Here is a 13,057-nt window from a genome sequence, read left to right on the forward strand (position 1 = left end):
ATAGTCTTCATGTAATAGTGCGTAACATAGTAAGTGATGAAAAAATCTATTTAAATGAATGAATGATTTAAAAATAAAAAAATCTTTTGTTGAATTAAATTTGTGATGATTCACCCATGATGAACTACTTTTTATTGGTAGTTCTCATTGATGTCACTTAATGTTTCAGCAACTACTCTAATATTTTGCCATCTTCCATAGAAATTTAAAAGCTAAAAAATCTCTCATTTATTAGTGCAGTACACAAATGATAATGACTCTCTTTTTCAGTATCTACTTAAGAATAGTTTTGTTGATTGATTTATTTTGCATCTCAACATTAGAAGGGTCTTGGGTGACCATCACAAAACCTCACTTTATTCATGATTCCCTGCTAAATCATCTCCGACAAGTGTACATCCAGTCACTGCTTGTTGCATTTATGCCAATCATATATATATATATATATATATATATATATACATATTTGTTTTTACAAAAAATCTTTTGTATATTGAAACAAAAACTGTTCTTTTATACCTTTACCACTGGTCCTGATTTTGCTTTCTGGAGTCACACAACACAAATTAATTCTTAGTCCACGACTGCCATTAAAATTTGTGAAAATGCGTTATTTAAATATTTTCCATATTAAATATCCCTGCTCGCTCCAACTATTTCTCTGGCCCCTTATCATCCTGGTCACTGATCTGTATTCTATCTAATTTTTTTCATTATTCCTTTTTACATAGTGTACTACCATTGTATTAGTAGTGCTGCTCCTTCTATGCTATATTTGGAATTCTGTAATGGTCTAGATAGTCTTGGACCCTGGAACTGGCATCACTTTCTTAGCTGAGGCTGGATAACTCAGAAGAGTTTGGCCTGTAGGCTACCATCACACTTCATATAGGGACAACTCTAGGTATGTGTGTATGAGAGTATGTATTCATTTTGATTCCTTTTATTACTTTCTCCAGGAAAGAGCTTGTAAGCCCAAGGTAACATCAACTGAGAACTTTTTTTTTTTCCTTGTTTGGTTACTAAGTGATGTTTTAAAATAGAAATATTTAAAGGAAGAGATCGTGAATTTCAAATATTGGATTTAAATAGGGGCCTGCAGACATTGCATGTCTTCTACTTTGTTGCAGATATACCCATTATTAATCTAGGGAGGGGCATACAGATTTGGCAGTACCCTGCTTAGGAGCAATAGATGGTAGCCACATTATTTTGGGACCTGCTTCCCACTAGAAGGAATAATCATTAGATGCTGGTATTTGAGGTCTCAAGTCCCATGTAGGGGCTTTTCCCAAGATTGTCCCTCTCTGCTCATTAAATAGTGGTTTATAGTGAATGACCCCATGTTGGCTCCTAATGATTAGTTTATTTTTCTAAGGGTCCACAAACCATTTGTTTTATAATCTGTTCTAGAATTTTTTAGAATAGTAAAATCAAGCTTTTGGATAAATTTTCTTCTTTGAAAAATTGTATCTGTGCCTCTCTTCCATTCTTTGTGTCCCTTTCCTACTTACCTTTATTTCTCAAATATGAAATGTAAAAATTTAGGTCTGTGCTGGTGGTTATTAATCAGCCCTTAAGACTCTTTAAGACAAGAGTTGGTTTATACAAAGGTGGTTGGTTAAGAGCTCTTTTGTATCGTAAAGATGCCTTTTAGCAGAAGTCTTCAGATCCTCCTTGAAACTGTGTTCCCTGTGACTTTGCATTGGTTCCTGAGTTTCTTAGACCTGGCCCCAGTTGCCTCCTAGTGACTTCCAGGCATCAGATTTGGGCTATCTTTGTCTCTTTGATCAAAAATGAGATGTGCTAAGTGGTTACTAATTTATATTTCTGCTGTTGCTATACAGTAAACATTAAGAATTTTAAGGGTTAATTAAAAAGGTTTTTTTTGTGTGTGGCAGTTGGAAACTTCCCATTATAATCAGATCACTGTTGTCTTTTGTTAAAAGTGTGAATGCACAATTGTGTGATATGAACATGCATAAAGCATTGTCACTCGTATATACTCATAGACTCACATCTGTCAGAAATTCCTTTTTGAAGTACTGAAAACAGACTGTTTTTTTATATTCATGAAGATACAAGATCATCTCTCCTAGGTTTTGTGGAGCTATACGTTTCAGTAGCTCATGTAATTTTTTTAACCAAGTCTTTGCTCTTTCCCCCTTCTCATTGAGTTTGTCTTCTGGTTTTTCTGTCTCTTATTTCTCAGTCTTTGAACTGTAACAACAAAAATCTTATTCTGACTCTAAATATGACTCATCCATGGATATTTGATGTTCAGTATTAAAAAACACACGATAAGTGTAATTGCAAATGAAAACTAGTAGCCTAATTGTTACTGTGTGTTATGAAACACTTTCTTGCAAAGCTCTCCGTTACATAGATATTGATGCAATAGATAATGATTTTCTTTCTCCTAAGAGTTTTGGGAAGAGAAAAGGAATAGTAAAGAGAATGCTAATTATAGAAGATTCTGCATTTGTAAAAAGCAGCACAGGGAAATAAATGTCAAAAGGGAGTCCTCCATTGTAATTCTTAAAACTATCAAGACTTTTTTAGTTTATCACATTAAAATATGTATCTTTCATAAAATATATATTTACATTCAGAATAATAATAATTATTTAAATAATAATCATTATTTAAATGGCAGTAATATGTTTATTTAACATTTGCTTTCAAGGAGAATAAGCAGCTTTACCAACATTATCCAACTCTTAGGTCTTTCTGATTTAGATATTTGTAGGCCAGGTGTTATTATTCCCATTTTGAGACTTAAAAAGAAAAGGATTAGCTACATTTTTTAGATTTGTATTTGTTGTGATTCTATAATGTAACAGCAGCAGAATTTTAAGATATTTTTAATTAGCTTGCTTTTGAATATTATTACATATGTAAGTGCTTTGTTTATTTGATTTTGTTCCCAAGTTTTATTATGTTCTCTCTTTTATCTTTTTCTACTGGGTCAAAAGTTAAGTAGTGCTTCATTTAACACCAGATGGGTTTAACTTTTTTGAAAGTGAATATAAATAAAAGGTAATAAATGTAGCAAAATAAAACTGTCAGGTATTACAGCAAGCAATTATATAATCACATTTCTAAAGGCCACTATTTCTTGTTTTTAGTGTATTTATTTATCTAGTTCTGAGCTCTATGCTTTCCAAAACTAATCCTAAAAATGTACTTTAAATAATTCTACAGAGTTTTAAAGTTGACAAAATCATGTCCTATTCATTCAATCATTATTTATTGGTATAAATCACTGCCACATAAAAATAGAGGACATATAGCCGATTAATGCCATTTCTTTTACTAATTTTAAAGTTGCTTATATACCAATGGCAATCAAGTTATTTTATATCATTTAGTTGCCAAAGAGTTTGAGTTCACAATATACTTATATTTTCAAAGACATACACTCTATTATTTTTGTTGAGGGGAAAGGTAAAATTCAGACAATAGAATCCCAGCTTTTTTCTACTTATATAAATCAAGTTATTTAAATAAATGAATTGTGTATGCTGACCTGTTCTACCAATGTGCTACTGGGGGTGTATGAAGAAAAGATGTGCATGGTGGTGGAAGTAGAAAGAGGCATAAAGCGTATTGGAAAACTACCAAATGTCCCCTGCAAATGGGCCCTATTCAGAATCAGTAAGCGTATGATGAGTGAAGTGGTTTTGAATATCGCCTTTAGATTCCATGCTGTTATAAGGCCAGCCCTGAACATGGCAACTCTTATTTCCACACACAGTACCTCTTCACTCTCAATTTAACCCCAAAATCTGATGAACCCATTACTCCATACTTGATTTCATGGAACAAGGAGTAGATATAGTTACAAATGATCAATCACAAGCCGTGAACCAAAGCAGCAAGGCATTAACAATTCACACCATTTTGGTCCACTTGCTCAAGCAGAAGATGTGCCAGCATATTTAATGCACAGCTACTTCGTTCAGTTTAAGAAAAGACATGACTCAGGCTGCATTTTTCAAAAAGGAAGGGACTTCCTAAGATTTTGTACTTCATAAGCCCCTAGTGGCAATGTTCATCCACGTATCAGCAATTAAAATAACAAGGTGTTCTGTAAAGGTCGCAATGTCTAAATTAAATTTTACTCAGGTAAAAACAATATGACCTATGAAATTCTTTCCCCCAGTGCATCCCTGTTCTGTTTGATCCTATCATACAAATCAATGTCTCTTACAGCAGTATTATAACGCTGTATACCCACAGGCAATATGCCGTCAGTTTAATAGGATCACTGAAAAACTAAAGCAGCTGTGAAAGATTGCTCTAAGTATAGCAATCGTGTGCTTGTCATTTTGTTCAGTGGAGGAAAAACCCAAATTTGGGTAGGCATTGGTATTTAAGAAAACAACTGCTAAATCTTTTCTCATAAGTACCTTAGGGACAATAAGATTTGACATATAGCATGTAAACAAAAGTACACAGCAGCTGTTAGTTTTGTTTGAATAAAAATATACTGATATAAGTCAAGCAGCATAGGAAACAGTATGCTGTCCATCATTTAGTTTTTTTCAAGCAGACCATAGTTTTGATGGCTGGTTGCTCTGGGACTTTCCAACTAGTTGCTTTACAACTAATACCTAAAGCTGGATAAAGAGCAGTAAACACACACATACCTTGGGCACTAGCTCCAGTTCCTCCCAGGCATACTTTCTGGACTGGGAAGCAGTCACATCTTTTAAGAAACCACTGTTTCTTCTAAAAAAAACTTTGTACCTGAGCTTCACTTGTAAATAAATTCCTATTGAATTTGTGGGCAATTGAGAAATTTCCAAACGTCTTAATGTATTTCAAAATGACATCCTGCTAACAATAACTGAGATTTTTTAAGGCTGAGATCTGACACTTACTGCCAAAGGGCATTAGGACATTTCTTTATAGGTAACTTGTACTCCAGGCAATGCTCTTTTCTTTCATAGTCTTTCATAGTCTCATGTACTCTGACTGAAATGTGAAAATTACAGTATTATGCAAATTATAATTCTGGAAATTTGATTGTTATGAATTTTAATTTTTAATTGGAAGATGGTTATTAAAGCCTTTGATTATTTCCAGTGCTTTTTGAAAACACATAAAAAATCCTGATCTTTTTAGCTTTCCATAGTAGATTCAAATACAGTATGCAAAGTGACTCTTTTAATGCAAAATGTTGTTTTTGAAGAAGAACATATATTCCCTAGGTATAGAATTTGGCAGAACATTCAAATCTATATCTACTTCATAAGTTCCATTGACTTCATGGTTGTTTGGGCTTTTTGTCATGTACCGCTCCCATCATGTACCCCTCCCATCATACCCAAGTAATTTCAAGCTTCTTATTAGTGATTAACTGGTTTTAATATAGGGTCCTCTTGACTGAACAGTTCATTTTCTTGTTTACCATTTGAACTCACTGTGTTTGCAGTTCTTAGAGAGAACTACTTTTATTATTTAAAATACTTATTTTGACCTTAGTCTAATATTATTGCTCTATTGTTTAATTTTTATTGCGTGCCTTTTCCTATTGTAGTGTGATTTTTGACAAGACAGAATAAAGCACATAATGGTTTCCCAAGGTCTTTTTTTTAATGTCCATGTCTGCTCTCATGGAGTTAATGCTTTATTATCAAATCTTATGGCTTCCTTTTTGTGTTTTTTCCTCATTAGTCTTCAAAAGAATTTTATATGGAAAATTAAAACAGTTGCTTGTGGAATGCATCTCCTTTTTTGGAGGAGAAAATTATCACATATACTAAATGTGCTTTGAAATTCTAGTATATTCATATGCATTGATCAAGTTTTCTTTAGCTTTTAGAAAGTTGCATGTTCTAAGTGATTGTGCTTAGTTGGATTCATGGTCCTAAAACTTACCAAAGGACTGTCCACAAAATATCTGCCGTACCATTTGTTCACCTGGTAAACATTTATTGAGCACTGCTTTTATCAAGCTGAAAAATACCACAATCTCAAACCCCAAAGGGTTTGTGATTTACTAATGGATGGCAGTGGAAGGGGAAAAGATAGAGACTAATACAAATCAATAAGGGAAAATAAAGGTATAAAAAATGCTATAGAAACAAAGAAGAGGGAGCAATTAGTTCTGCATAAACAACCAGGAATATTTTGCCAGAGGAGATAAAATTTGACATAAGCCTTGATGGATAAGAATATATTAACAGTGGACTGCCTAGACAAAATAAAATAAAATAAATAAATAAATAAATAAATAAATATATATATATATAAACAGTGGAGAAAAATAAAAGAGGGAAGAAATGCAAAGGAAATGTAATAACATGAGCATGAAAGTTATCACTTGATAGTTACAAAATTAATATAGCTACTACTTTTGGTCAAATGGTCTATTCATCCATGATACTCAGTATTAACCCTATCCAGTGATGTCATCTGATTTATTTACTCACCACCCTCAGTACTTATTCTGAACCCTTTGAAATTATTAATTTTAATTTTTCTAAACACAGTCATAACCTGAGAATCAACAAAATGTATAAAAAACAGTCATCCACATAAATTTTCACATTCTTAGTGGTGAAAATTACTGCATTGACTGATCTATGCCTACTGACAAATTTAAGGATTACTCTGCAAATCATTTATCTAATAAAAAATGTTGAGAGCTCACAATGAAAATACCAAAATTACAGACGAAGCACAGTTCTTAATCATGGAAATAGAAAAACTAGGTAGAATACCCACAATAAGGGCCTCAAACATAGGAAGAAATGCTTATGTGTAGCTATGTACACAAATATTAAAGGAACATAGGGTAACAGGAACCAACTAGGTTTTGTGAATAAGGCAGAATTTCTAAGTAGCAGTTTGAAGAAGGAGAAGCACATGGTTTAGAAAGACACGGAAATAATATCCTGAGTTCAGTCCATGGAACAGGATTTTTTTTTTTTTTCATTGAGTGTCTACCATGTGCTTTGCTAGCTCTTAGCAACATCTTGGTTTATGGTCTTTCCAAGGCTGAAAAGTGTCTATTGACCTTTCTAAAACATTGCCCTTATTTCTTGCATGTCTTTATGCAATAGTTTTCTTTAGCAGAATGAAGATTTGCTTTATAAAAGGAGCACTCCGTATAAAAGAGAGAAGAAAACCATTGGTTAAGAACACTTACGAGCTCTTATTGGTATAGAATATATGAATACCCACTAAAACACTTAAAAATAATTCACACATCTGTTAAAATCTGTATTTGTGGTTGAAAAGTCAAATGACTTTTTTAAAAAATCAGTTATTCAATTGTATTTCCAAATTATCATTTTGGACCAAGACTTTTTTTTTTTTAATGGAGAGTTCTTTAATTCTGTTTAATAAAATGTATTTTTTCAATAAAACATATTATATTGATTTATATTTCCTTTCCAAGTTCTTAGGCATATCATTTTCTGATGTTTTCTGTACCTTTCTAGTTAGTGGAAACAGTGTTTGTTCCTGGAGTGTGCTTTGTCTTCCTTTTCAAGAAGATCATCAAAGTTACTAGTTTGCAGCTTCCAAAAAGAAAGAGCTGGTCTAATCCCTAGTTCAGAGGCTAACCTTTATTAGCGCTCCCGTGGTTATAATGAGGGCCCTGCTTCCAGCAGGGAGATTCTGGAATACTGAACAGATTATTCAACAAGTTCAGAGCAGATTCTGAGGTCCCTTATAAAACCTGCTTGTGAATACTGCTTTCTTTGCTTTGCTGTTTCTGGTTTCCATAGTATTCCTAATTATATAAATCATGTGGGGCATGGAGCTATTTTCGGTGCAATATCAATTCTGACACTACTTCAGTTTTGATAAAATTCTTTTTTTCCCCTAAACTGTAATTTTAATTAAATTCTTAAGGAGGATAGAAACTCTGCAAAAAGTAGAGGTTTGTGTTGGAAGAGCTAGTAAATGCTTCTTTGGGATTCCTTGGGCTCACATAAACAATTTGAAAGTTATTTTGTGATCAGCATAGAAGAATAAGGCTATAAAACTGGCAAATCTGATGAAATTTGCTCAGATTCAAATTCAAGATTAAAGCTAGGATGTAAATTATTTAAGTTTATTATCTACTTCTTAATTCATTTAATTTTATTTTAATTCAACAGCTATTTAGGTATTACTGTTCAAAAACTGTCCAAGGTTCAATGAGTGTACCAACTAAAAGTGTACAAATTAAAATCTAAGACATAGTCATATATAAATGTTATAGCAGTAAACTGAAAGTGCTGATGATTCCTTAGTTAGGTTTGTTTAAAAAAAATTATAATCAAGATTGACTTATATGTTCTTTGAAAGATTGAAGAGTAATTCTGAAACTAAGTTTGTTTGTCTTTTAATTTATCCTTTGCTTTTAATTTTTTGTAATATGTTATTTTATGTTTTTTTTTTAAAAGTTTGAGGCATTTGTTGATAAAATTTAGAGAAAAAAGCAGTTTCTCCAGGAGTGTTAAAATGGGATTGATAGGTGAGTTTCAGGAATTTATTTCTCAAGCAGGGTGAGTGAGTTTCATGCACACATCTGAGGATGTTTAAATAGCCATTGGGTCGCAATTTCCTTTTAACTATTTACAGTAGACTTAGAAAATCTTAAACTCTATATCCAACATTGTCCTTAGTGTTAAATATACCAAACAGACTTTAATTGTGCTTTGGTAGAGAGTTGCAGAACTTATTGCCATAAAATGCATAACTTCTTTACTAAGAGCAAAGTTCAGCAGAAAACCAGTAGCGAAACCCATTTGCATAACGCAGCTTCCCAGCAGCACAGCTGAACCTAATTGTAATTCAATTTCCAGATTGCTACGCTAGGCTTCTCTGCATAAAATATGCAACATATAACAAAACCAATGGCACAGATCTATTTTCTTTGCTGGTGATCTTCTTAATTCCTTTTCTAGAAATATGTATAAGGTACCCAAGCCATATAGCTATTTTGTATATTTATGTCTGTGTCACATGTATACACGTAAGAAAAGACCAAGTTAAAAAAAAAATACTTTCCTTTTTTTAGCTCCCAAGTGTGCCTAAAACTTTATTGTTTATTTCTGCCTTTCAGAGAGAAATTGAATCTTGAAAAATGTTAGCTAGCTGCATGTTTTTGACTATTTTACTCTAGAAAGACTTTATAAGCTAATTGTGTGAAAAAGTATATGAACATGTCTGTCAATCCATATAGATGTTGCACTACAGACTTACAAGTAAATATCTTCTATCTGTTTACAAAAGGCATGCTGGAATAGCATTCCTAAATCTTGTACTAGCTTATATTCCGGAAGTTTAAAAACAAAAAGTTATGATAAAACACTTGTTTAAGATTCTCCCCCTTATTTTTAAACAGTCTTGCCACACTGCTTTATGGGTTGCTTAAGCAATGGCAATGAAAAGCCTAGAACAGGAGGGCTTATAAAGGTGTGGAGTGTATTTTATGAATAATTTCCAGATGTGATGTTTTAGGAATATAGGCTCCTCTATGGGAAGCTATATACAGAAACAACATGGACCTTACAATTTTATCAGGACAATGCAAGTAGATTTCAGCAAGGTTGGTTCCAACTCATCTGTGATAAATGAGAAGATAAGGCAATCAGTGCACACCATGACACTCTGTGCAGCTAGTTAGGCACACTTCAGAACTATTCAGGTGTGCTCACAAACCTTATGAGTCTTGCATGGGGGGGAGGGGGTGTCTCAATATAAATACATCCTTCATGGTGGCCACTAGTAATGCAGGAATTGCCTCTCAAAGACTTAACCCAGGTCAGATATAAATAATAGATGTTAAGAGTAAGCTCTGGTGTTGGGGCTGTGTTCCAGGCAGTGTATTTCGGTTGGGTCAAAAGAATTTATTTTCCCTTCTTTTTATTGAATAGTTCCTCTGCTTGAAAAATGCCTACAAAATTCCATCACACCTTTGAGGGGACCAGTTTGGGTCTCTAAGGGGGAAGGTTTCAGCCCCTCAGGAGCCAAGATGTACATCAAAGGAGTTCTTTTGGCCTTGTACCAACGATTAAAGTCTGCAAAAATAAATTATAAGCAGGTGAGTCATCACTCTTTAAAAACTGCTTTGTTATATTTTTAAAAATGTACTTGGTTGTTTAAAGGCAATGATTGGCATAGTGTCATAAAAGAACTGTGACATGTATTTTGAGAGCTCAGTGCCCGTTAGGGAGCCAAAATGCTTCTGTAATCTCAAAGCCAGCAATAATGGGGCTAATTGTATCTGTCTTTTGGTATGGGATGTCATATATCTCATCTTTCTACTACATACTGTTCAAAGCAAAGGCAACTCCTTATGCAGAAATTGTATAGACAGTTACTTTAAATAAGAAAATGAATAGCTCCTAAGTCACTGAAGGTTTAAATGCTCAGCTTTCTATTTATTTTTTCAGTATGAAATCAGACTTGCTATTGCAGAAGTTGTGCTGAAATTTAAAAAATTGTATTCTGAGAAATGAAATTGTGATTTAACTTCACGCAAAGAGTAACTTTATTTATGCTTATTTAGCATGTATGTTTGAGGGACTGAAAGTATAGAAACAGAATTTATGTATTTGAACAAGGTTGAACCAAGTTTGTCCTTTAATTTTAATATATCCAGTCCATAATTGTGTGTATGTGTATAAAGACTGTGACATTTTTATAAATACTTATAGGGACTTTGATTTATCTAAAATCGAATTCACATTCTAAAGCAGTGCAGTCTATAAAATAAAAAGGCAGTTGCCACATTTTGAAAATCCTTTTGCACTTGGCATGAAGAAGTTAGGGATACATTTTACTATGTTATATAAGGATTAGGTTTTACATTTCTAACTGGAAGTTTCCAGTTCAGAACTGGGCTCATTATCTCAGGCCACAGGCTGTTGAAAAATGAATATTTTGAAAGCATCATGCTATTATTCTCTGTGTGCAGGGGGAAGGGTGTGGGAATGGGAAGCCAGTCTCAGTGTTCACACAGCACCTCCTGCTGTCTGGTTCGGACAAGAACAACTTGTGTTGACTTTGGAAGAAAGTATTAAACTAAGGTGTCCAGAAGCTAGCAAGAAACATCTCCAAATGAAAAACTTTTGTTTGCAAAATGTGATTGGTCTGTCTACTTAAATAATTTCAGTGGATAAGGAGTGGTGTTAGTACTTATCGTAGATAAGGCTCTTTATAATAATAAACATGGAAGAATAAAAATCCAAACTTATTTTAAATGTTCATTATTAAGCTAATATATAAAAACTGGTGTAAAATATTTTTATCTTATTTAGATTAAATTCTTTTGACTGAAATATTATTTCACTAATATTAAGATGTAACGATATTTTAAATGGGATTATGACCAATTTAGTTATGATCATTTATTTGGTAATATGTGGGTTGATTCCACTACTGAAGAGTTTAAAATTATTCAATGTTCAAGAAAACATGAGGCCATTCTCCAACACAAGAAAAGTACTGCTTAAATCAAACCTAAAGAAAAACTTAAAATTTTCTAAGTTTATTAAAAGTAAAGGTTCAGAGATAAGAAGCAGCTTAGAAATGTAATTATGGAATATTTTTCTTCCATTGTCCTAAATATTTAAAATTTAAATAGGTATTAGCAGCTGTACTAGATTTGAAAAAGAGTTCTATGTAAAGAATTGCTTTAAGAAGTACTTAGTGCTTTGATATTTAAAACTTATGTATGAGTCAAAATTGATGAAAAAAACTTTATTAAAATAAATGTTAAGTGTAAATATGAACATAAATTAAGATTTATCCCTGAAATTGTCTATTTGACCAACCAGTCAAACTTTCAACGTTATGCCAAATTTCAAAATATTTAAAAACCTAGTATCTGCCATTCCTAACTGAACTTTTTTCTTTTATTAAGTTGTAATAATTTAAAGCTGTGCACTTAATAGTTTTAATAATACTAGTTTAATTTTATTTTAAGATATAAAAATGAATAGAAATTTGTCTGTTATACATTTCCACGCAAATTTAGACTTCTCTTAAACATACTCAATTGTATGTACTCTTTGTGTCTCTTTTCTTTCTGTATTGTAGTATAAAGACTTAACTTAAAATTATTTGCAATGCTTAGGAAAGTTACTGTAGTAGTACTATTATCAGGTCATCAGTGGTTAAGTGTTAAGCCTGGCAATAGCTTTGTGAATAAGATTTCTTAGCAAATATCCTTCTTAGCATTAATGAACTTAATTGAACTGCCATTTACTTCATCTAGCCTTAGGAATAGTCTTCTATTTAGTTTTATATAAGATTGTGTTAAGTAATCATTAGATAGGTAAAATGTAGATGGAGGATAATTCCTATTTCCTTAACAAATCTAGGCTTATACGTTATAGGACAATATTAACTCTTGATATCATTTCCATTTATTTCACTTGTGAGATCACATATAAAAACAGCAATATTGTTTTGTTGGGATTCCGCCAAAAGATTATAGACTTTAAATTGAGGTTTTGGCATTCCCACAGGAAATTTCTTTTAAATTTGAGAATACGGCTTTAAACCAAAACTCTGATCTGCTGATTTTATGTTTGCGATCTTACTCATTTTTCAATTTTTATCTTTAGCTTGGCTATTACAGCATGCAACTGAATTAAACACACTACATTGAGGTGTTCTTAAATATATATTGATTCATGTGTATTAAAATGAGATATTTTATTTAGAACAGCATAAAGTCACTTAGTTTTACATTTGTCACATTTATTTCCTTGAAAGTGGAAGCATCTTGAAAATTGCTCAGAGCTAAGCAGAATCTATTTAATTGGTAATCTTTGAAATAGCATAAATGCGCTCCTATGAAATGTAGTTAACACTTTCAGTGACGGGGCTGTTCCATCTCATTAGCATTCTTGTTATGTACTGGTGCTGTTGGTGGGGGTGTTGAAGTAGGAATGCCATTGTGTCGAGTTCCAGTGTTTGGGAACAAACACTGCTGTGGAAGGAATGTGTGAAAAGGCCACAGTCCTGTCAGTGAATGAGGAAGGCTGTGCTTTCTGTATGCTTCAAGCAGGGAAGCTGTCATTCATAGGCCTAACACAGCTAA

General features: G+C 32.8%; 1 protein-coding gene across 1 annotated transcript in view; it reads left to right on the forward strand.

Annotated features, from left to right (window-relative positions):
* Nucleotides 1-13,057, forward strand: part of DCDC1 (doublecortin domain containing 1) — a 632,177-nt gene that overhangs the window by 83,356 nt on the left and 535,764 nt on the right. Inside the window, 1 exon segment of the mRNA XM_037839043.1 lies at nt 9,882-10,048. Coding sequence (XP_037694971.1) covers nt 9,882-10,048 — 167 coding nt within the window.

This window comes from Choloepus didactylus, chromosome 6, assembly GCF_015220235.1.
Source record: "Choloepus didactylus isolate mChoDid1 chromosome 6, mChoDid1.pri, whole genome shotgun sequence".
Lineage (NCBI taxonomy): Eukaryota > Metazoa > Chordata > Mammalia > Pilosa > Megalonychidae > Choloepus > Choloepus didactylus.